The 25,049-nt window shown below is 34.2% G+C and overlaps 1 protein-coding gene across 9 annotated transcripts in view; it reads left to right on the top strand.

The window, feature by feature from the left end:
* Window positions 1-25,049, top strand: part of BIRC6 (baculoviral IAP repeat containing 6) — a 227,110-nt gene that overhangs the window by 113,692 nt on the left and 88,369 nt on the right. For all 9 annotated transcript variants that reach the window (XR_008664705.1, XM_055327045.1, XM_055327046.1 and 6 more), the window contains 13 exons: window positions 1,145-1,299; window positions 1,809-1,935; window positions 4,174-4,284; window positions 5,698-5,831; window positions 8,430-8,557; window positions 12,972-13,534; window positions 14,699-14,874; window positions 16,336-16,432; window positions 16,572-16,766; window positions 17,545-17,745; window positions 21,177-21,456; window positions 22,324-22,580; window positions 22,827-22,935. Coding sequence is in view for 8 of the 9 variants with exons in the window: in XM_055327045.1 (XP_055183020.1) it covers window positions 1,145-1,299; window positions 1,809-1,935; window positions 4,174-4,284; window positions 5,698-5,831; window positions 8,430-8,557; window positions 12,972-13,534; window positions 14,699-14,874; window positions 16,336-16,432; window positions 16,572-16,766; window positions 17,545-17,745; window positions 21,177-21,456; window positions 22,324-22,580; window positions 22,827-22,935 (2,533 nt within the window). In the remaining variant the exon portion in view is untranslated. The remainder of the gene's footprint in view (window positions 1-1,144; window positions 1,300-1,808; window positions 1,936-4,173; window positions 4,285-5,697; window positions 5,832-8,429; window positions 8,558-12,971; window positions 13,535-14,698; window positions 14,875-16,335; window positions 16,433-16,571; window positions 16,767-17,544; window positions 17,746-21,176; window positions 21,457-22,323; window positions 22,581-22,826; window positions 22,936-25,049) is intronic.

Raw genomic sequence — 25,049 nt, forward strand, 5'->3', positions numbered from 1 at the left:
CTAGAAAGAGCATCTTGTTCTTCTTCCCCTATGAAGGAGAGTTTACAGTGCATTAGAGAAATTTGAGTTTTTAGACTTTTCTGTGTCAAATTGAATTCTTTCCGCTTTGCTGGTGTCATTTCTTATCTTGGGTTGGGAGATAGAAAAGTGAAAACTAAAGAAAAGGTCAACCAATCAAAAGATAACAATATTGATCCACTAATACTGTATCTTATCTGTCAGTAATGGAGGGATCTCTTTGTTGGGCCAGCTCTCTATGACCACAAACAACTCAGTACTGACCTCAGTAGCTCTTTTCTTTGTTAGACATTTCTTGTTTAAAACAATTTATTAGAAGATGCTTTTGTAATTTGTATCTGTTTCTCTTAATATTGTGTCTTTTGATTATTGTCCTGTTTAGAACTGTGCCCCCCCTTTCCTATAATAACTTTTTAAACTTATGTAAAACTTTTCTTAGAGTTCATATATTTCTTGGCTCCCCATGAATATATATGCTCATTTGTTAGTTTGGTGTATGACTTTGACATCAGAATTTTTTAATGATTCCCAGATAATGTTAATGTATAATCAAGGTTAAGAATCAATGGGCTAGGGCAGCCCCAGTGGCACAGTGGTTTGGTGCTGCCTACAGCCTGGGGTGTGATCCTCGAGATCCGGGATCGAGTCCCATGTCTGGCTCCCTGTGTGGAGCCTGCTTCTCCCTCTGCCTATGTTTCTGCCTCTCTCTCTCTCTCTCTCTCTCTCTCAGTAAATAAATAAAATCTTTAAAAAAAAAAAAAGAACAGGCTAGAGTCTAAATTATTCTAAAACTACTTTCTTAAGAATTAGTCAAGATTCTGCTTTTTCTTCCTTTTCCTCATTAAATAGGGAAAAATTGAAAATAAAAATTGCTAGAGAGTAAGGCTTTATTACTTTGATGAACAAATGCTGTGAATTGGGGAACTTCTCTCTTTGATGATTATCTGTTTGACTTTCAGGTAATGTTGTAAACATTAACAGATTTTCAAATAGTATAACAATGAACCATTCTTAGGAATGCAATTAAAAAGTTTTTAAAGATTTCACTTACCTATACATACTAATAGCTAGTGAACATTTCTCCTGATACTTTGTGTATAAAGTCATAATTGTGTTTAATTTTCAGTATCACAGTCTCCCACTGGAACAGATGATTCACTTCTAGGGGGTTTACAAGCAGCGAACCAATCCAACCAGCTTATTATACAGTTATCATCTGTCCCAATGTTAAATGTTTGTTTCAACAAACTTTTTTCCATGCTTCAAGTCCATCATGTTCAGGTATGATTTCAGGAGAAATGGTATATTTTCACACGTTATAGCCAGCCTAGTAAGAGATGAAAATAACTGGGGAATCTTTCTCAACCTGACAGGGGTGATTTATTCATTATCTCAGATGGAAAAATATTGGAGATCCTTTGATAACCACAGATCTTCAGTGATAGGTTATTTATAATTTTTATGATTTTTAAGATTTATTACTGTAATTCTAGTTATATGTTATACACACACCTGTATTTAAAGACTTGAATCAACCTATTTTAATTTAGCAAACTATATGTATTAGGTAAATGATAAATTTTAATTCAGTTTAAATTTTGTTACGTCAAGAATTTTAAGATGTGTTTGCTTGCCAACTGAATTGAAGTAACCAGAGGAAATATTTAATAGAAAAATTAATTACTCAAAGGGATTCATTCATAAGATTTTTCTTTAAATAGTATTTCATTATATAATAGATACATTCCCCCCCCCCCCATCCCCACCCGTCAATTTTCATTCTTTTTCAGTTGGAATCACTTCTCCAGTTGTGGCTCACATTGAGCCTGAATTCTAGTTCATCTGGAAACAAAGAAAATGGAGCAGACATTTTTTTATATAATGCTAATCGAATACCTGTCATTTCATTAAATCAGGGTAAGATTTATTAGAAGGAAAATTATTAACATAGATTAAATAAACTAAAAAGGCAATGTTAGGTTAATATTACCAAATTTTTGTTTGTCATTAGGCTTATAGTGTTTTAGTGGGGGGGAAAAACCCTTTTTTTAATTGATAATTTTCAGGAGAGAACAAAATCTTTTTCTCTGGTTTGTATTACCTTATGCCTGTGTGTAACTAAAATTTGCAGTGTTAATCTTTGTATTGCCAAAAAATACGTTGTTCATAAGCTGTTCTGTTGCCACTGGTGTTTCTTAAAAATGTGAATCAGCGCTAAGGGAATTGATAAGTTGGAGAAGGATGTCCATTTCCTGTGGAAGTAGCATTAGTTAGCTTTTGGGTGTTTTTTTTTTTTTTTCTTTTGACAAGTGTGGGAATGTGGAAATAATGGGAGTAAAATAATATCCTTCTGCAGAAATAGAGGTATCCTTTAGCTCTTGCTGCAGAAATCTTTTTATTTTAGTTATATTTTAAGAAAAGTAATGATCATCTGTTTCTGATGCTTTCTTCTTAGCCAGAGGTGCATGTTGTATCTTGTATGGCTTTCATAGGCTTGTCTTTCAATCTTAGTGACAGCTCTGTACAACAGAGCTCACAGACTGTGGCTCACAGTCTTACTTAAATCTGTGTTTTGTTGGCAAGAACCAGCCCAGCTTTAATTAATAGGTTTTCATTTCTTCCATTATACTAATAATCATTATAAATTATGCTCCCATTGTTATTTTCAATTTTGTTAATTGTGAAAACCATTATACATAAACAAGAATTGATGAGAAAGAAGTAAATAACTGTTCCTTATTATCATCAGATACCTGGTTAGTATTCAGATTTCCAGTTGACTCAAGTATTAAAAATTTTTTTAAAATTTGAAATAGAATCCATATAAGATCCATATATTTTCATTGTTTCTTTAATCCCTCTTAATCTGTATAGGTTCCCTCCTTGTCTTTTTTTTTATGCCCTTAACAAAGTCATTTATCAAAGAAGTTTGGTCATTTGTCTTTTAGGATTTTCTGCATCCTGATTTTTAGTGATTATATCTCCATGATGTCCTCTTGATTTCCTATGAATTAGTAGTTAGACCTGTATTAATCTGATTTTTTTAAAAAGGCAATTTCATAGATTGCCTTTCTTTTTACATTGTTTAGAATTTGATGCTCAGTCTTAAGAATTCATAATAATCAATGCCCTTAATAATTCATTAAAGGTTTCAAAATGCGCAAAGTCTGATTCTATCACTATTTTAGTTGAAATATTTCCATAAAAAGAAAATTCCTTTCATAGGCTATTATGTCACCACCCTCTCTTGTACATTTGTATAATAGTGGCAGGGAAAATGCGAGAACTTTTTTTATTAAAGTTTTTGTATTGAATTGGTTCACAAGCAGTCTATGTGCATGATCAGTTAGTTTCTTTAATAAATATTTGTATAAGTTATGGATTTTAAAATATTTTTTTGAGTTATAATTGTTGTGCTTATTAATGGTAAATTTTGCCATTTGTGACCAGTAAGATGCTCCTTTCTTAGCTGTTGTTTTTATATTCACCCTATGATTTTGTTAGTGTTTAATATGATAAATATTTCAGTCTGTGTTTATTGCAGCTTGAAATCTGGAATCAGCCATTTTTAAAGGGTGTTTGAAGGGCACAGTCTGGGCATTGTATTATTTTTGTACATTTTGACTTCGGCTTATCCAGCTGCCATGAGTACTTCCTACTTGGGCCTTGCAAGTGACCTAATTATTCTAGCTTGTACTTTTGTTGTGAAGTTGCATTGGTTTTCAGTGGTCTTACTCCATCCCTGTTTTTCCAATATCCCCTATTATTTTCCGGTTTTGGTCTTGCAGAATGTGAAGATATTTAGTAAAAAAAAAAAAAAAAAAAACTATGTTACAGTAGAAGTACCTGTAGTTGGAAAAGGACAGCACATTATTGTGATAACATTTTATGTGTTATGGGCTGAGCTTTAAACTTAGCTATAAAATATTATTAACTCTTAATGTTTTAGTGATGTTTAATGGTATTTAATATTATTAATATTTAATAATATCCAAATTAATTTAATTAACTTCATTTCTATGTTTTGAGAACACTCGGTAGTTGATTCAAAGAAATAGTGTCATATTTTAAAATTTATTCATTTTATTCTTAATTCTTAATAAACATTTGGTTTTCCTTACTTAAAAGTTTTTCCCCTTTCTCTTTTCTGTATAGCATCAATAACTAGCTTTCTCACCGTGTTAGCTTGGTATCCCAACACTTTGCTCCGGACATGGTGCCTTGTGCTTCATAGTCTAACACTCATGACAAATATGCAGCTTAATTGTAAGTTCAAAAATTTATTCCTTTAAACCTATTTATTCCTTTAAATTTCTGACCTGTACTTCTTTATTCTTACTATCAGATTCTTAAGTTTTTCACCAAAAGTGATACCATTGTGAAAAAATTTTATACTTATTTGACTCTGTCTCTTCTGAATTTGTTCTTATATATTTATCTTAGGCTTTGTGCTTCCTTACTTTGATAACATACTCTCATCTGCCAAAATCACCAGGTGAAATCATAGTTTTACTTTCTCAAAGCTTACTACTTATTAAAAGTGATTGCTTTTAGAGTACAAAATAAAAATAAAATGTTTGCTGTTTTATATTTTTCTTTTTAAAGTATCTTTGCCCTCAAAAAATGATTATTAAATTCATGAACATATGATTTAGTTTACCACTAAAAGCTGTATTCATAGAATTATAATTGCTTTTTCTCAGATGTGATAATAGGTTTTCTACCTTTCTCTTTTTCATTGTAATTAAGATAGATATTTATGTAATTATAAATAATTTCTGCACCTTTTGATTAAGGAAATTATATTGCTTTCTATGGCTTTATGTATCTTGAAGTCATGAAGCTATCCCTTCATTATATTCTGTAGTGTGTATTAATTTTTATTTTTCACATTTAAGTCTGGGTTTTACCTGGCATTCTTGAGATTATTGTGATAGAGATGAAAGTTGGCAGTAGACAGTAAGGCCTAGCCATTTATGAATTGAAGTCTTCATTCTGTCTATAGGTATGATAAGAAATGGGTAGATTTCATCCCCATTCTGTTTCTGGTTAATTTTATTAAATAGCTCTGTCACATTGATAAATGTCAACTTAAGTCATTATTTAGCATCAAAGTGCTGTTCCTTTTTTTTTTTTTCCATTTGGAATGTTTCCAAATATGAGCTCAAAAACATCACTGTCTCATATTCAAGATAGCTTTAACTCAAAGGATATTTTAATCAGTTCAGAAAACTGGTGTGTTACCTGTGTATCATTTAATAGTGTGCAACCTTTATACTACTGACATGTAAAAGTGAATCGTTTTTGCCTAGATTGAACTTGGAAAGCAGGGTTAAGATTTGCCCAAAAAGTAGATCTCTGTTTCTGAAAGAGGGAAATTATTACCAAGAATAGGCTCACCAAAAGGTCAGCAAGAATTTAATTCTTTTCCACTTGACTGTATTAAATAAGATGCATATTAAACCAGCTGTTTTTTATAGTCCCTTTAGAAGTTAGACAAGATAGATGAAAATAATGAGTCCAACACAGTCAGTACAGTAGTGATTCAGACACTTTTAATAAACTAGCTTAGAAATAGGTGAGTTTTCTTGAAACTAAGACATTTTAAAGACTGCATTTCTGTTGTATTAGGGTCTATTTGTTAAGAGCTTTTTTCTTTTTTTAAAAAATGTTTTACAGCTGGTTCGAGCAGTGCCATTGGAACTCAGGAGAGTACTGCCCATCTGCTGGTTTCAGATCCAAACCTGATTCATGTATTAGTGAAATTTCTTTCTGGCACCAGTCCACATGGAACAAATCAACATAGTCCACAGGTAAGATGACTTCTGAAACCTAGTGATAGGCTCAGACTATTCAATAAACATATTACGTTTGTAAAGAAAAACTTAATGCACCTAATACGTAAAATTGCTAAGGTATTAAGTGATACTATTTTATGTATCAATGTAATATAATATCTTTTGAATGATACATAATTAGTGATAACTGAAGCATAGCGAGTAGTAAATTTTTTCTTGATTTTTTTTTTACTGTATTTTTATGAAGGTATACATTTTTGGCATTAAGTTTGGATAATTTAAGAGGCATTCTGAAGAAATATCTGTAAGGGTAGCATTTCAGAAATTTGGAATTAAAACATTTTTAAAGGGATCCCTGGGTGGCGCAGCGGTTTGGCGCCTGCCTTTGGCCCAGGGCGCGATCCTGGAGACCCGGGATCGAATCCCATGTCGGGCTTCCGGTGCATGGAGCCTGCTTCTCCCTCTGCCTGTGTCTCTGCCTCTCTCTCTCTCTGTGACTATCATAAATAAATAAAAAATTAAAAAAAAAACATTTTAAAAAATAATGACCTTTACTAGCAAGATTGATAATTTAACTTAATCATTTTATAGTATTAAATATATTATTTAACAAAAAATAAGTGATATTGCTCAGAGCTTATAAACACTTTTAGTCTTACTGTAAACTCCCTTTATGTCAAATAACTTCTTATTACATTAGACTGCTTTTTAAAATATTTCTACATTTTCTTTTTATGTAAAATTTATATTTAATGTTCACGGTGTCTTTTTAGTGGAGGTGATGCAACATTATCATCTTTTAAACATTATCAACTTTTAAACTTACCATCTTAAATTATTCTCTGGATTTGCTATTAGGCAAATTCTCATTTAGGTGACTTGTCTGTAATAGTGGCATCCTTTCTAATGTTTCATATATTCAGTAAGTTTTTAAGAGGCTTCTGTGTGCTAGGTCCAGGTATCATTCTAGGTGCTGGACATAAAAGTAGTTACCAAGGCCAAGAATTCTTGGAGCTTAAATTCTATTGGATACATTTAGTCAGTGCTCTCATACTGCATATACTTTGATTCTGCAGATCATAAAGAAACAAATGAAACAAGGATGAAAATAAGAGAAGAAACTATTGTAGTTAGATGGGGCCAGAGTTTTATTGGAAACAGGCATATTATCAAGTGACTATTGTACATAGAGATTTATGAATTTGGAATGTGAAGATTCCTGGTATCATTGATTCTAACTTTATTATTTTACATACAAGAAAAGATGCTTTATTTGCATTGCCCACAGTTATACGACTTATTACGAGTAGTGCCAGCTGTTGGAGAGCATGCTATTGCATAAAATGGAGATTTCTTTTCTTCCCACTTTTGATTTTTTTAAAGGCATAGTAAGGGATCCCTGGGTGGCGCAGTGGTTTGGCGCCTGCCTTTGGCCCAGGGCGCGATCCTGGAGACCCGGGATCGAATCCCACGTCGGGCTCCCGGTGCATGGAGCCTGCTTCTCCCTCTGCCTGTGTCTCTGCCTCTCTCTCTCTCACTGTGTGCCTATCATAAATAAATAAAAATTAAAAAAAATATTTAAAAAAAAAATAAAGGCATAGTAAGTTATTGAAATTCAGACTTTCCTCTGGTATCTTAATTTTATATAGGAAGCTTGATTAAGAATGCTATGAAATTAAGTTTATCTAACTACAAACAGTGTGAAGAGTTATATTAATTTTATTTTACCAAAACTCCTCACAGGTTTTGTGATCATAGCAAATTGGGATAGAATAAAATCATATAGAGAAGTGTTACAAAACATTCCAAAACATACCTCAGATTACTTTGTATGGTTCTCACCATCATTTCTTTCATTGATGACAGTCAAGTTTGAGAAAGCATTTTTTTATGAAATGGTACGGGTTTGTTTTTACCTTTAGAGTTTTTCTTTGTGGTTTTATTTTTTTCATTCATGTTAGTATTTGCTTGCTAGTCATTAGAAGCATGACTATTTGTGAATCACTTAACCTCTTTGAGTGCTTCTGTTTTGAAATAGGTAATTAATAAGATGGTTTGTGAAAATCAGTGCAAAAGGTTTTTTTGTACTTTTGAAATCATTATGAATGCATTTCTTGTGTAATTCAGGTGAATTTTTTTGTCTTGTTACATAAACCTATAAATTCTAAACCATAATGATAAAATTACTGACACTAGAATTTATAGTTTTCAGTTTAAAAGAAATATATTTAAAAAGTTAATTGGGGGATCCTGGGTGGCTCAGCGGTTCAGCGCCTGCCTTCCGAAAGAGCGTGATCCTGGAGTCCCGGGATCGAGTCCCACATCAGGCTCTCTGGATGGAGCCTTCTTCTCCCTCTGCTTGTGTGTCTGCCTCTCTCTCTCTCTCTCTCTCTCTCTCTCTCTCTCTCTCTCTCGGTCTCTAGTGAGCGAATAAATAAATAAATAATCTTTTTAAAAAATCAAAAAAATAAAAAGTTAATTGGTTTTTTGATATCACTGTTAATATTTTCATTCTTCATATGAAAGGTTAAAAGAGTATAGTGCTTGACTTGACAATACCATTTATAGAATTATTCATTTAAAAATTATTGAAAAGTTTTCATTTCTCTTCAGGTTGGTCCAACAGCTACACAAGCTATGCAAGAATTTCTTACCCGATTACAAGTGCATCTTTCTTCAACATGTCCTCAGATATTCAGTGAATTTTTGCTCAAGCTGATTCATATACTTTCTACAGAAAGGTAAATTTCACTGTATACATTTATTCCTTATATAAAAGTAATATGTGATCCTTCAGAGAAATTCCCCCTTGGTTGGAGGTTTATCTTGGAACAGATTAGCAGTGTAGTAGGAATTAAGGGGGAAGGATTTATCCATTTCTCTCCTGACTATTTTCATTCCATTTTATTATAGTTCTGATTCTTGAACTCTATGAAGAAAACATAGTGTGTCAGATCTCTGCTTGCTTTTAATGCTTTCTTCATAGATTAGTGAAATTTACTTGAAATTGTTTAAATTGTTCTAGAATACAGAGAGAGTATTAAAGCTACCAAAGATTTTATTTGAAACCAATTTGTAAGAAAACCTGAAAAAAAGAGCTAAAGAAAGAAAATTACGGAGCGCCTTGATGGCTCAGTCATTTAAGCATCTGCCCTCTTGGCTCAGGTCATGATCCCTCGGATTGAGCCCCTCATGGGGCTCCCTGCTCAGAGGGCGTCTGCTTCTCTCTCTCCCCCTAGTAAATAAATCTTAAAAAAAAGAAAAATTACATGTCAGTCTCATAGAGAAATCCTAAATAAATTTATTAACAAAATCAGGCAGCATGCTAAAAGAATAAATTGTGACCATGGGGGGTTTATTCTTAAAATGCATGAGTGGTTAAATATCATAATACATATCATATTAATGAATTATTATCTTCATATTGTAAGACATTTCATAAAATCTGACATTACTTTCTGATGAAAATTTCCTTTTTAGAGAGCAAGAGTGAGAGATTGTGGGAGTGGGGTGGGTGGGAGAGGCACAGGGAGAGGAAGAGAGAATCCCAAGCAGGCTTTATGCCAGTGCAGAGCACAACATGGGGCTTGACCTCAACCCTGAGACCATTACCTGAGACAAAATCAAGAGTCAGACGCTTAACTGACTGAGCCATCCAGGTGCCCCATGTTTTCTATATTTTTTAAGAAAGTCTCTGGTATCCTGAGCAGAGCTTTTAGGTAAAATAATTATATGACTGAAAAATAGCCAGTCCTATTATAAAGAGGTCATTCAATTTTATCAGGTAAGTGTTTGCAGATACTTTCTATTAGTCTGTAGATGGTATTTTCATTTTCTTAATGGTATCCTTCAGAAAACAAGTTTTCTATTTTGATGAAGTCTTACTTGTCAGGTTTTCCCTTTATATATTATTTTTGTGCCATAAAAAGAAATCCTTAAAAAAAAAAAATCTTTGCCTAATCCAAGGTCATATAAATGATCTGCTCTGTTTTCTTCTAGAGATTTTATAGTTTTAGTTTTTAGGTTTATGTTGCATTTGGGTTAAAGTTTATTTTTTTGCCTGTGGATGTCTAGTTCCCATGCCATTTATTGCAAAGACTGCTTTTTTCATTGAATTCTCTTTGTATGTATTTTAAAAAATCAGTTGATCATAATTGTTTTGCTCTGTTTCTGGACTCTCTTCTGTAGAATTGTTGTCCCTGTCTATAATTTTCCAATACCTTATTGCCTTGATACCTTCATAGTTTCTTGAAATCTGGTAGTCTAGATTTTCCAGCTTTATTCTTTTTTAGAATTGTTTTGGCTATTCTCATTACTTTGCTTTTCCATATAAATTTTAGAATACATTTATTGATTCTTGTCTGCACTGCCCAAAATAAAACAAAACAAAAACCCTGCTGGATTTTAACTGAGAATGTATAGATTTACAGATCAATTTAGGAAAAATAATTTAGCCTCTTTGGATTTTTCTTTGTCTACAGTCACGCGGTCAGTGAATGAAAACAGTCTTACGTCTTCATTTCTAACAAGTATGCGTTAGTCCCCAAACCCTGCCCTGCCTCCTTTCTTAATGCCCTGGTTAGACCTGCAGTATGATTGATTGAAGTGATTCAATTTGCCCTTTTATTTTTTTTTCTCACAGAAGTAGAGATCTTTCAGAAGTAGAAATATCATTAGATGTAGCTTCCTTTGTGATGCCTGATACCAAATTGAGGTTTTTTGTGTGTTTTTAACTTGCTAAGGTTTTAAGAAAATCTTGTATTAACTCTTGGATTTTGCAAAATGCTTTCTCTACATCTTTTGAAAACAATCATACGTTGTTTCTTGTGTAGTCTATAAGCATGGTGAAATTACATTGACTGCTTTTTTTAAAAGTGTTGATCATTATATATTCTAGGATACACTCCTACTCACTTGGTCATGATGCAGTATCATTTTCATACCTTAGTGAATTGAATTAGTTAGCATTTTGTTTATTTTGAATAGGGTTTATGAGGGATGTTTGCATTTTTCTTTAATGTCTTTTTTTTTTTTAAGATTTTATTTATTTATTCATGAGACCCACACAGAGAGAGGCAGAGACAGAAGCAGGCTCCCTGCGGGAAGCCCGATGTGGGACTCGATCCCTGAACTGGGATCACACCCTGAGTCAAAGGCAGACGCTCAGTTGCCAAGCCACCCAGGCGTCCCTAATGTCTAGTTTTTATGTGAAGTGTCTGTTTTTTATATCAAGGTAATCCTGAACTCATAATTCGAGGTGTCTCTTTTTTCTGCAAGAGGTTGTGTGAAAGAAAAAAAAAAAAGAGGTTGTGTGAAATCGGTCTTATTGCTTACATAAATATTTGATATTACTCACCCCTGAGTAATACGGAGTCTGGAGTTTTCTTATAGGGGAAATGTTCAATTTATTTCACAAGTGAATGATTATTCAGGCTTTTTTTTTTTTTAAGGATTTTATTTATTTTTTCATTCATGATAGACATAGAGAGAGGAGGCAGAGACACAGGCAGAGACATAGAGGGAGAAGCAGGCTCCATGCCGGGAGCCCAATGTGGGACTTGATCCCGGGACTCCAGGATCACACCCTGGGCCAAAGGCAGGCGCTGAACCGCTGAGCCACCCAGGGATTCCCCTATTCAGTCTTTCTGTTTCTTTTTGAGGGACATTTGGCATTTGCATCTTGAAGGAATTTGTTCATTTCTTCTATATGTCTTTTTTTTTTTTTAAGATTTATTTATTTATTCATGAGGGACACAGACTGAGAGAGAGGCAGAGACACAGGCAGAGGTAAAAGCAGGCTCCTCACAGGGAGCCCAATGCGGGACTCAGTCTTGGATTCCGGGATCATGACCTGAGCCGAAGGCAGGTGCCCAAGCGCTGAGCCTCTCAGGCGTCCCAATATATATGTCATTCTTGCTAGAAGTTTATCACTATAACTGATATTTTCAGAGAAGCTTTGCGTTGCAATTCAATCCAGTTCTGAGACTTTCCAAAGTCAGCATCAGACTCACAGGGTTTAAGTCTCCAATTCTGTAAGACCACCCTCATTTGAGAGGACACTTGTAAGTCCCAGGTCCCAGGCTGCCACACTTCTGTCACATTTGGGCACAAACCAAGGAGTTCTCACAGTAGTCTCTTCAGTTTTGATAATTTGTGAAAATGACACAGAACCCAGAGAAAAAAAACTTAAGTTACATTTACTGGTTTGTTATAAAGTATGTAACACAGGAACCGCCAAACAGAATAGATGCATAGGGCAAAGTGTATGGTAGGGAGTTGGGGCTGTTGGGTGCCTATAAATGGCTTTGAACACCAAGGGTTTTGTGTTATTACCTTCATATACACCAGGATTTAACAAGTCGTTAAATATTTGAATGTTTCCAGTGTCTCTTCTCAAATTCTGCCACGGGAGAGCCAATGGTCCTTGGAGGTGCCTATCTTTTCATGGATTTCAGGCCCTCCAATGGGTTTATGTGGCTTTATAGTTAGTTTCACTTTCTTTTGTTAATTTGGGGGCACTATTCTCTCCACTTTTTTATATTTAGGCATGAGCAGTACTTGAGGGCATTCATTCATTCATCCATTCATTCATTCCGTAGAGATACAGAGGGAGAGAGGCAGAGACCTAGGCAGAGGCAGGAGCAGGCTCCATGCAGGGAACCCGATGCGAGACTCAGTCCCGGAATTCTGGGATCATGTCCTGAGCCAAAAGCAGATCCTTAACCACTGAGCCACCCAGGCGTTCCTAGTTGAGAGCATTTGATTTTGATGCACAAGAATTATTTGACTGAATCTTAATTTTTGAAAATCATAATCAATAGAGAATGTTTGAAATAGCCCCATTTGAGGATATGAAAAACCAGAGCTTATTCTATGAGGAGTGTTATGTGATGCTAAAATATTTTAGTCTGGAGTTTCAAAATCACCTCTTTGATTTACTTGTCCTTTAATTTTCTATTTGGAAGGGAAGTCATTTTTGATTTTGTGTAAAAGGAGAAGAAGATAAGAATGACTTAGGAAGAAATGGAAACCATTTGCTGCAAAATGAAACAATGAATACCAAGAGTTTAATTGCTATTTTAGCTTTCTTGTGTTGTGATGGTTACTTTTCAAAAAGTTAAGCATAGATTTTTAATCCTCTCTCTTTTTCTGCAGGGGTGCTTTCCAGACAGGCCAAGGACCTCTTGATGCCCAAGTAAAGCTCTTAGAATTTACTCTGGAACAGAATTTTGAAGTTGTTTCCGTTAGTACTATTTCTGCTGTAATCGAGTCTGTCACCTTTTTAGTGCACCACTATATCACTTGCTCAGACAAAGTAATGTCTCGAAGTGGATCTGATAGCTCGGTGGGTGCTCGAGCTTGCTTTGGGGGACTCTTTGCCAACCTCATTCGTCCAGGTGATGCAAAAGCCGTTTGTGGAGAAATGACAAGAGATCAACTTATGTTCGATTTGTTAAAACTGGTTAACATTTTAGTACAGCTGCCTCTTTCAGACAATAGAGAATACAGTGCAAGAGTGTCTGTGACCACCAACACAACAGACAGTGTTTCAGATGAAGAAAAAGTCTCAGGAAGCAAAGATAGTAATGGAAGCAGTGGTAGTATTCAAGGATCACCTGCATATATTGCTGACTTAGTGTTAGCCAACCAGCAGATTATGAGCCAAATTTTGTCTGCTCTGGGCCTGTGTAATAGCAGTGCCATGGCGATGATAATTGGTAAGTATTTAAGAATATTTCATCTTACATTGTTTCAGGAATTGTAGCTCTTTTCTTTAGCAACATATTGATTCATTTTTTTTATTACCTTATAGTGTAAAGCTACTTTATTGCAAACTTCTTTGCATGATGCAAGTGAAAACTTTTATTGAGTGGCTATCAATAAGTGAAATTGTAATTAGGAAGGATTTTAAATGTGAATTTTTTAAAAATTGGAAAGTACTAACCAAATGACTAGCAGTTTCTTAAATTAAGAAAAAATCAGGGATCCCTGGGTGGCGCAGCGGTTTGGCGCCTGCCTTTGGCCCAGGGCGCGATCCTGGAGACCCGGGATCGAATCCCACATTGGGCTCCCAGTGCATGGAGCCTGCTTCTCCCTCTGCCTATGTCTCTGCCTCTCTCTCTCTCTGTGTGTGACTATCATAAATAAATAAAAAATTAAAAAAAAAGAAAAAATCAGTCTTATAAGTAAAGTACTACAGTTTATAGTTGTACATCTCTAATATTTTAATGATGAAGAATTTCACATTAAATTTTATATTAGGGAACCAGTAAGGTTTATTTACTCACATTTTCTTAAGTGAAATATAAAATTTTATCTGAAGTGTAACAGTTTCTGTGACACATATATCAGTGTAAAATTTCTAAACTATTGCTTAATTTTTCTGCTTGCTTGAAAGCTAATATGTTAAGTTTTTAAAATAATTAAACTTCTGTAACTTGTGACAAAATTCATTCTAGTCTACCTTAATTCTTTGTGTAAAGGAAACAGTCATCATATCTTTTTTTTTGTAATTAGATGAAGTACAGTTACATACCCACATCATTTACTTTCTCTCCCGTTTCCTTTCTTCTTTATATATAGCTAATATGTAAGATGACGTTCCTCAGTTATACAACAGAGCAGCAGCTTTTTATTGTCAGCAGCAACAGAGATATGTAAGAAGATATCCAAAAATATGCTTTACTGAATGCTGTGATAAATAACTTAGTTTCTACTATATGTATATGTTCTACACACATGTACACACGTATATATAACTGTTACATATCGATCCTTCAGTTGGTTTCAGGAGAAATGACTTTTTAAGCCTCTATTTTAATTATTATTGGTTTCTAAGGGTATATGTTTTTGAAAAGGTGTCATCTTTTTATTTAAACTAGGAGCAAGTGGACTACATCTTACCAAACATGAGAACTTTCATGGTGGGTTAGATGCCATATCGGTTGGGGATGGATTATTTACCATACTGACAACTCTCAGTAAAAAAGCTTCTACAGTCCACATGATGCTGCAGCCAATTTTAACCTACATGGCCTGTGGATATATGGGCAGACAAGTAAGTTCAACCTAGCAACTATTTCAATAATGTAAATAACTTCTAGCAATGGGAATAGAGAATTGTTTGTAGAACAGAGAACCAGGGCTCATATCATGTATTGAAAAAAGAACAGCAGCATCAGGTAAGAACTATAGACTATTGATAGAAATTAAAATGTAAAGTTTCTAGAGTTGATATTGTCAAAAATGACCACAGTGATATGAGAGTAAAACATTTAACATATTCTTAAATTTTAGATATTTTCCCCCATTGTCTCAAGAAGTAGGTTTTCTTTTCCCCTAGAAATAGCATAGTTGAATATGAAAATGTTCTCTGTAGATGTTAAATATGAAAATCTAATGCAACTTTTTTCAAGCTATGTTGCATGTTTCTTTCAGCTAAAAGAGATTTGTATACTTTAGGAAGAAAAGTAGGTTATGGTATACCTGGGTGGCTCCGTGGTTTAGCGCCACCTTCAGCCCAGGGTGTGATCCTGAAGTCCTGGGATCGAGTCTCACATCGGGTCTCTGCATGGAGCCTGCTTCTCCCTCTGTTTGTGTCTCTGTCTTTCCCCCCTCTCTGTCTCTCATAAATAAATAAATAAATAAATAAATAAATAAATAAATAAATAAATAAATAAATAAATAAATAAATAAATAAAAATAAACCTAAAAAGAAAGAAAAATAGATTAGAATATTATTGCTTTTTATCTTTCTTATAAAATGAAATTGTAGGAACCAGTGTGATTATTTTAACTTTAGCCCATTTACAATGTTTTCAAATATGTTTGGTTTTAAAACGTACTTTTCTCGGGCATCTGGGTGGCTCAGTTGGTTAAGCATCTATGTCTACTTTCAGCTCAGATCATAATCCCTGGGTCCCCAGATTGAGTCCCTCATCAAAGCTCCCTGCTCAGTGGGGAGTCTGCTTTTCCATCTCCCTCCGCTCCTCCCTACGCTCTTACTCTCTCACTCTCTCTCAACTGGATAAATAAGATCTTTAAACAACAAGAGAAAAACATACTTTCTTGATGAGTATTTTGTATGTCAGTGTAAAATTATTTTCTTATATTTTTATTGCACATATATGTATATTTCTCCATGAGTAGATAAAAAGATTGAGAAGAATCAATTTTTAAATGAAAGTAGTGTCTAATGGAAGATAAAATCAGTGCACGTTAATTTAAGATCAAAAATGATAATAGTAGGTATAGACAGATGCTTTAGAAAAAGACTCTGAATTCAGAGAGGAGACTACACTTCCTTTCTGATTCGGGTAAGATTTCTTATGTATTTTGGCAGATATGTTCTATTTAGTGGTTTAGATTAAGACTACCATTTTAGAATAATTAACTATAGAAGAATATTATACTTAATAAGTTTAATTGTTCTAATTCACAGGATATTAATAATTATGATTTTAAAGGTATGATACACATGTGGGTTTTTGTTTTTGTTTGTTTGTTTCTTTGTTTTTAGGGCTCTCTTGCTACTTGCCAGTTATCTGAACCATTACTGTGGTTTATTTTGAGAGTATTGGATACTAGTGATGCCTTGAAAGCATTCCATGATATGGGTAAGATAAATTCCAAAAAATGTCATTTAAGTATCTTCATTTGACAGTGTATGATCTCATTTTTGTAGTGTTCTCCAAAAGATGAGTCAGTGTCAAACTATCTAAAGATAATTTCATTTGACGTATTTTGTAAATTTAGGTGGCGTTCAGCTCATTTGCAACAATATGGTTACTAGTACAAGGGCTATTGTAAACACTGCAAGAAGTATGGTATCAACTATTATGAAATTTCTTGACTCTGGTCCAAATAAAGCTGTTGATAGCACTTTGAAAACAAGAATACTAGCTTCTGAGCCTGACAATGCAGAAGGGATTCATAACTTTGCACCTCTGGGTAAGGAAACAATTACTAAATCTTATTGGTATGAATGTATATAGTTTATTAACTGGTATGAAGCAGAAATAGTCGAAGTAAGGTGATTATGTTACAATAACACCAATTACAAACAATTGATTTTAAAGATAGTGGTTTTTGAAACTTACTGTTGATTAGGAGGAAGCACTTACTGGTTCCTTAGCAATCACATTTGTTTTTATTGCTAGCTTAAATAGTCTAACAATTTGTAAACTAAATAGCAAATTCTCATGTCAGTTTTCCCTGTAAATGTTAATCAGTTTAAAGGACTTGTTCCTTCTTATTTTGGGCGATTTTTTTTTTTTTTAAGTAGCTTCAGATTTAAATAGTTACTGCTTTTCTGAGTTTACACAGTTTCTTTTATGTATTTCTTTTTATGTTTCTAAATCATGAATATTGACAACTAAGATAAAGGTCATTATGTTAAAGTTGAAGGTTGTCTTGAACATTGTAAATTGTTTGAGAATTGTGCTAGATTTGTTGTTTCTACTTTAGTTTTCCTTCAACATGTGGTACGAAGAAATTAGGCTATAATTAATAATGAACTTGTCATCTTGCAAGTTGACTAGATGTCCTGATGTTTTGTGACTACTGTGACAAATCATGCTAAATATACTAATAAGTACATTTGTAACATCGTACGTTCAAGGTTTTAGCTAAATTTTCTAGTTTTAATTATTATGGTTTGAATGGTTCTTGATGCTTTATTTGGTTTCTTCTACAAAGTTTTTTATTATATTTAAAATATCTTCAATAGGTACAATTACATCTAGCAGTCCTACTGCCCAACCAGCTGAGGTGCTTTTACAGGCCACGCCACCCCATAGAAGAGCTCGTTCTGCTGCTTGGTCCTACATCTTTCTGCCAGAGGAGGCTTGGTGTGACCTTACCATTCACCTTCCTGCAGCAGTGCTTCTGAAAGAAATACATATCCAACCTCACCTTGCATCTCTTGCAAGTGAGTAATATTTTTTTGTAAAGAAGCATTATGAAAATAAACTAATCAAGAAACATTTAAGAATAAGAAAAATATTCAGGGCAGCCCAGGTGGCTCAGTGATTTAGCACCGCCTTCAGCCCAGGGCACGATCCTGGAGACCTGGGATCGAGTCCCACTTCAGGCTCCTTGCATGGAGCCTGCTTCTCCCTCTACCTATGTCTCTGCCTCTCTCTCTCGCTCTCTCTCTCTCTCTCTGTGTGTCTGTCATGAATGAATGAATAAAAAAGAAAAGAAAAATATTGAGCAAACAGTGATACCCTTAGGTATGATTCCCCCATTGCTTAATTTTGAAGTTTTTTATATAATATTCAACATTACCACCAAATCATTTCCCATGAAATGAGTTAGCACGGCTATTCCCCTCAAACAAATAGAATGTTTCATGAAATCCAGATACATATATTTCAGTTATATATAATTTTGCCTTCCCTTTCCCCCCAAGTTAAGCTGTTAAAAAAAAAAATAATCACCAGGTTAGGTGATTAAGTTGAGGTGAGGTAGTTTACATACCCATAGATAGCAACCTTACTTTGTCTAGCCCTGTCCTCAGTGCTAGTCCTGTAATGTGAAATTAGCTTAGATTTATTTGTTAGATAATACAAATTATTATTATTATCATTACCCTTCCCATTGTAAGATAATTACATGTTAAGAATTGTTATTGTAATAGTTTGAATATTTGTGATTTTCAGAAAAATTTTTAAAAGATGTTTTATTTATTGAGAGAGAGAATACGTGCTCACAAGCACAAGCAGGGCTGGGTTCAGGGAGAAGCAGACTCCCTGCTGAGCAGGGAGCCTAATGCAGGGCTCCATCCTAGGACCTATGTTTGGGAACATGACCTGAGCCAAAGGCAGTTGCTTAACTGACTGAGCCACCCAGGCACCGCTGATTTTTAAAATTTGTACCATATTGAGTATCATTCATTCGATGCTATTTTTCTCTGAATATATTTTGTTGTCACTTTGCAAGGTAAATAATTCAAAAGAATTTTTAGAAAGCAAGTTTTACATTAAGAGGAGCAAGAACTCTTTCAAGTATTTATAAAGGAATGTGAGAACTGTTTTGCATTTTTGATCCCCAAATACTTTCAGTAGAAGCAGTGATTTTTACAGAATTGTTGAACTGTCACATTCATTTATGTTGACTGATTAATTTTAATTGTTATCAACAGTCATTCAATAATTGGATGAAGAAGTGTGGGAAACTTTGTAGATCCCTGGCATATGTGGAAGAATAAATTTTTCCACTCACTTGGAAAATTAACTACTGTTATTTAATATAGTTGTAGAATTCACACTTCTTAGATAAAAACAGATATAATACATGAATATAATGGCAAGAGGAAAATGCAGGAATTCATAGTGTTTTAACAGATCCAAAATAATTATATTACATGGTAAAAATGTAAGTTGATATAAGATGTAGAGGAAAATCTAAGATAAAGACAAGATTGCTTTTATTTAGAAGGAGTAAGAGTGATCCATGTAAATGGTGGCTTTAAAGTGAGTCTAGAATTTACATAGGGAAACTGAGAGGTTACAAGGAAGAACTCTGTTCATTTTAAAAAATCACTAGGTTTGGGGTGCCTGGGTGGCTGAGCTTCCACACCTTGATTTCAGCTCAGGCCATGATCTGAGGGTCATGAGATTGACCCCTGCATCAGGCTATACATGGGGCTTGGAGCCTGCTGACGATTCTCTCTCCCCCTCCCCCATTCCCTTTGGCCTGCACTCCATCCCACTCTGCTTACTCACACTTCTTTCTCTCTCTTAAAAAAAATATCACCAGGTTAGGTGCTCTCTACTATAAATGTGCTCAATAAAACATTTCAGTTTTATTATTGGATTGGAGCAGAAATTGAAGATATATTTTGTTCCAGTGGAAATAACATAGCCTTTAGAATCAAATATGGACTTGAATATAAAATGTGCCCTGGTGCTCCTGGGTGGTTCAGTTGGTTGAGCATCCAACTCTTTTTTTTTTTTTTTTAAGATTTTATTTATTCATAGACAGAGAGGGGCAGAAACACAGGCAGAGGGAGAAGCAGGCTCCATAGAGGAAGCCTGATGTGGGACTCGATCCTGGGTCTCCAGGATCACACCCCAGGCTGTAGGCAGCGCTAAACCCCTGCGCCACCGGGGCTGCCCATATCCAGCTCTTGATATTGGCTCAGGTCATGATGTCCCAATTGTGGGATGCGGCCCATGTCAGGTACTGTGTTCAACACAGGAGCCTCCTTTAGATTTTCTCTCCTTTTTCCTCCTGCTCACTCACTCACTCTCTCTCAAATAAAATCTTAAAAACAATGTGCCCTTTGTTCATGTAGGAGTTTGAATTACTTAATCTCTTTGTCCGTTTGTGTAAAATGTGGATACTTGTCTTAAAAGTGAAGATTAAATTTCAGAATTGATATGACTTGTCTAGTTCTCAGTGTAAACCCAGCATGTAATTGGCATATAGTATAAGTTACTTCTTAGTTTCACAATTGAAATTAAAATTAAAATCAAAGATCAGTTTAGTTGATATGTTTATTATGTGGGCTTCCGTATTATGTTAGAAATAATTTTCCCATATTACTTCCTTGAACCTACTTAAATTTTAGCAGAAAATAATTTAAAATCTTTTAGATGTTTGGTTAAATTTTGAAAGGGACTTAAAATACTAGCGGCAAAGCAGGTTTTAAACTCAGCTGTATTAAAAATCATTGCAATATTATAGTAGTGAAATAATGATCTGATAGAAAAGCACTTTGTTTTTATTATATTCTTCTTTCCCAAATGACTAAACAGTAAACCATGGCCTCTTAATCAGATGTCTTATATTGTTGGTGATAATTATGAGTAAAGTAGAAATAATAGAGCAATTGCAAATTTGGCAGTCTTTTTTCTTTTTTTTTTTTTTTTAAGATTTTATTTATTTATTCATGAGAGATACAGAGAGAGGCAGAGATATAGGCAGAGGGAGAGAGCCATAGCAGGCTCCATGCAGGGAGTCCGATGTGGAACTTGATCCTGGGACTCCGGGGTCATGCCCTGAGCCAAAGGCAGATAGATGCTCAACCGCTGAGCCACCTAGGTGTCCTGGCAGGTTTTTTTCTTGTAGAGACTCAAGTGTGTACATGTGGATTACACACATTTTTTGGTGAATGTCAGAATTTTTTAATATATTATTTTTGTTATATTATAGATCTCGTATTTTCTGTTGGAAAATAGTTCCAAAATCAATTATGGTGAAAGTTAGTGACAAAGTATGATGTGGCACATAAATTTTCTTTTGCAAATTCATAATGAATATAACTAAAAGCTGCTGTTTTACTGGGATTTCCACTAAGCCATGAAGTCCAGTTCATATTTTCTTTAGTAATTTTTCAATATTCTCTTCCTACAGCCTGCCCATCATCAGTGTCTGTTGAAGTGAGTGCAGATGGGGTAAACATGCTACCTTTGTCCACTCCCGTTGTTACAAGTGGTCTCACCTACATAAAAATTCAGCTGGTAAAAGCTGAAGTAGCTTCTGCTGTCTGCCTTAGACTTCATCGCCCACGAGATGCCAGCACATTAGGCCTTTCACAAATTAAATTATTGGGCCTCACTGCTTTTGGTACCACTTCTTCAGCGACGGTTAATAATCCCTTTCTTCCATCTGAAGATCAGGTATCCAAAACAAGGTATGTTATGTATCTCATTCTTAAAGTAAAGCTTCTGAGCTTTTTATGAAGTTATTTTATTCCATGGTTTCTTTTTTAGAGCATAGGAAGTTTTTTGCTCCATAGGTAACTTATATAATACCATAATTTTACTATGTATAATAGAAATGCTAATTCTGTAGAACTTGAGCCTGGTTAAAATTGAGATTTATATGTTTTTAATTCTTGAGATAATCTACAGTGGCATATGTGGGTATAGGTTTCTATTCTTCAGATCACAGTCTAATATAAGAGTTTCCAAATACCCGTAACCAGGATACATTAGAGCCATACAAATTGACCGTGTAAGACCATCTTACCGTGTAAGACCTAGTCTTAAATGGTAATTCCTAAATGCCAGTGAGTAGAAGGGTTAGATTGGAACCATACAAAATGGACCAAATTAACCAAGACCCGAACATAGCCTTTAATTCACATTCATTTAGTAAATTTTTATAGTTGAAAATTTTATAGACTGATTCTACTGAAGGTTTTGCCTGATAAGAAAATTTAGGGGTTTTGTTTCATTCTCAAGCTGCCAAGACTTTATAGTTTTTCACAGCTGTAATTCTATGCAATTTGTATTTAAACACACACACATATATATAAACATTTCTGACTAATTAAAATAAAGGCAAGCACGTAGTATCTAAGTGCAATTAGTGATTAAGCATTTTTATTTGTTATGGAGGATACTTACTGTGTTTAAATTTCTTGTTGATCTTATAAGCATTTTTTTTTTATACAGGTTGGTAGTTGTGAAACACATCATGCTGATTTGTTTTATGTTAGAAATAATTTGAGCTACTTAAATTTATCACATAAGCCATTTTGTGTTGTATATTTCAGTATCGGTTGGTTACGGTTATTACATCATTGCCTTACTCACATCAGTGATCTGGAAGGAATGATGGCCAGTGCAGCTGCACCTACTGCTAATCTACTACAGACTTGTGCTGCCTTATTGATGTCCCCATACTGTGGAATGCATTCTCCTAATATTGAGGCTGTACTTGTAAAGATTGGACTGCAATCCACAAGAATTGGCCTGAAACTTATAGACATTCTTCTGAGAAACTGTGCAGCATCAGGCAGTGATCCTACAGGTGAATAGTTAACTTTGATATTTTAATTTTTACCTATCTGCAAAATAATGACAGTTGGATTATGTGATCTTTATGATTAAATCTGTTTCTGAAATTAATTTCCATTATTGCTTTCAATATTTTAGGAGTTGGTTTGTTATTGTTGTGATTTATGGAAGAGTTATTTTTAATTAATAATTTAAAATTAAATTTAGCAAATATTCCATTTGCTAATTGTGAAAACTTCCTTTTGTTTCTTTTTGGAAGATTTGAACAGCCCTTTACTTTTTGGAAGACTGAATGGACTCTCTTCCGATTCTACGATAGATATTCTTTACCAGCTTGGAACAACTCAGGATCCTGGAACAAAGGACAGGTATATGTTGATCTTGTTTTTTGTTTAAGGACACACATACACACAGTCACATGGTAGTGAACATTATTTGTAATACTTTCTCCTTAAATTGTTTCATAAAAGTGTTGAATATATTATACCTTTAACTGTATTCTTTACATGATACAACGTCTAGAAATTTTCATGAACGTTAAATATAAATTTTTACATGTTTTAACATATTTTAAGCTAATATGAGCTCAAATAGAATTTTTAATCAATATTACATTTGATGAATGGAACGAAATAAAATATTACATATTTTTACGTGAACCAAATTGTGATGAGATCTTTGTAAGCTGTAATGATATCTTAATCATACTGTCGTAGGTGGTATTTACTGTGTCTAAATACAGGAATAGCATGTCCATATTAGGTACTTAATCTATAGTGACATGATAATAGTGTTTGTTTTGATTACCTATTATTATATATAATATTCATTGACAGGTTTTCATTAGACTCTCTACCTTTTTTCTCTTTCCTATCCCAAAGTGAAATGCTATCATACCAAGTAAATAACATCTGAATAATTCACCTAGATACCTAGTGATATTTTAGTATAGGCAGTTTTAGATGAGTTTTACTTTTGTAGTTCTTCCTTGAGGTCTTCTGTCTTCAAATGGATAAGACCTCCCAAGTATTTTTGAAACTTGTGGGGTTTTTTTTGTTTTTTTAAAGATTTTTAAATTTTCTCATTAATAAGTATTAATGAGAGAGAGAGAAAGAAAGCAAGCGAGTGGCAGAGACACAGGCAGAGGGAGAAGCAGGCTCCATGCAAGTAGCCTGACGTGGGACTTGATCCTAGGTCTCCAGGATCACGCCCTGGGCTGAAGGTGGTGCTAAACCTCTGAGCCACCCGGGCTGCCCAAAACTTGTTTTTATTGCTAAATTTTTGAGTGATGATTTGGCATTCTCTTGTTTTATATGTACCATCTATATCAAAAGAACATTACAGAGTACATGACTCTATAAACAAATTTTAAAAAATCTGTTTTCTGAATTATTTTATTTTGTAATTTTGATTAATATTTAAGAAAATCATTTGATACTTTATTAATTTGTTTATAAATTATTAATTATGTAGGTACTTAACTCATTTTTTTTAAATTTTTTTTTAATTTATTTATTTATGATAGTCACACACACACAGAGAGAGAGAGAGAGGCAGAGACACAGGCAGAGGGAGAAGCAGGCTCCATGCACCGGGAGCCTGATATGGGACTCGATCCCGGGTCTCCAGGATCGTGCCCTGAGCCAAAGGCAGGCGCCAAACCACTGCGCCACCCAGGGATCCCCTTAACTCATTTTATAAGTATTTACTGAAGAGCTGCTAGATATTAGAGTGTCCAAGTTCATTGAATCCAGCTTTTGTCTTGGCTTGGGAGACAGAATACCATCACTCCCAAGGCAAGATTTACATAGATCAGATTTGGGGAGTATATAGTAGAGTGTCAACCATAGAAGATGCCTGGCAAATATTGGACTTTAATCATTGATATGTAATAGTTTTTATTCATTTTAGGCTAGTTGCTTTTATATTTTCTAATTAAAAATGTATAAACGACATTTACCAGGTAAATTTATCTTCGTAACTTCAAAATATTAAATAAGCTGACTTCCATTAAGCTTTATCCTTTACGTAAATTAGTTACTATGTTTAAAAATATGGAATTTTTTAAAAAATATTTTTTGATAAAAGAAATTTGGCCCAGTTTGAATCATAATGATTATTCGGGTTAAAAAGAATATAAAAAATAGGTTTTAAGTATTTTTCTGGACCAACTTTCTTAAAATCTCTTACACTTGATTCTTTAATAGTTTTATGGTTTTTATCATAAGAAAATGACCCTAAACAAAGTTGTTTTTACTGCATAATACTTTTTAAAACATAACTGTTTTAGAACTGACATAATAACAAGATTGTTGGCTTCTGTGAACTGAGAAAATTTTGCCCCTCTCTTCTCTTTTTGACTTATCTTTATTTCCTGTCATGTGAAGTTTAAAGGGTCTTGTCCTTCAGGGCAGAAAGGAGGATTAAGTGGCATATACCTTCCTTCCCCTATCTTTTACCCTGAAGCAAAGAATCTTGTGAT

This window comes from Nyctereutes procyonoides, unplaced genomic scaffold (assembly GCF_905146905.1).
Source record: "Nyctereutes procyonoides isolate TBG_1078 unplaced genomic scaffold, NYPRO_anot_genome, whole genome shotgun sequence".
Classification (NCBI taxonomy): domain Eukaryota; kingdom Metazoa; phylum Chordata; class Mammalia; order Carnivora; family Canidae; genus Nyctereutes; species Nyctereutes procyonoides.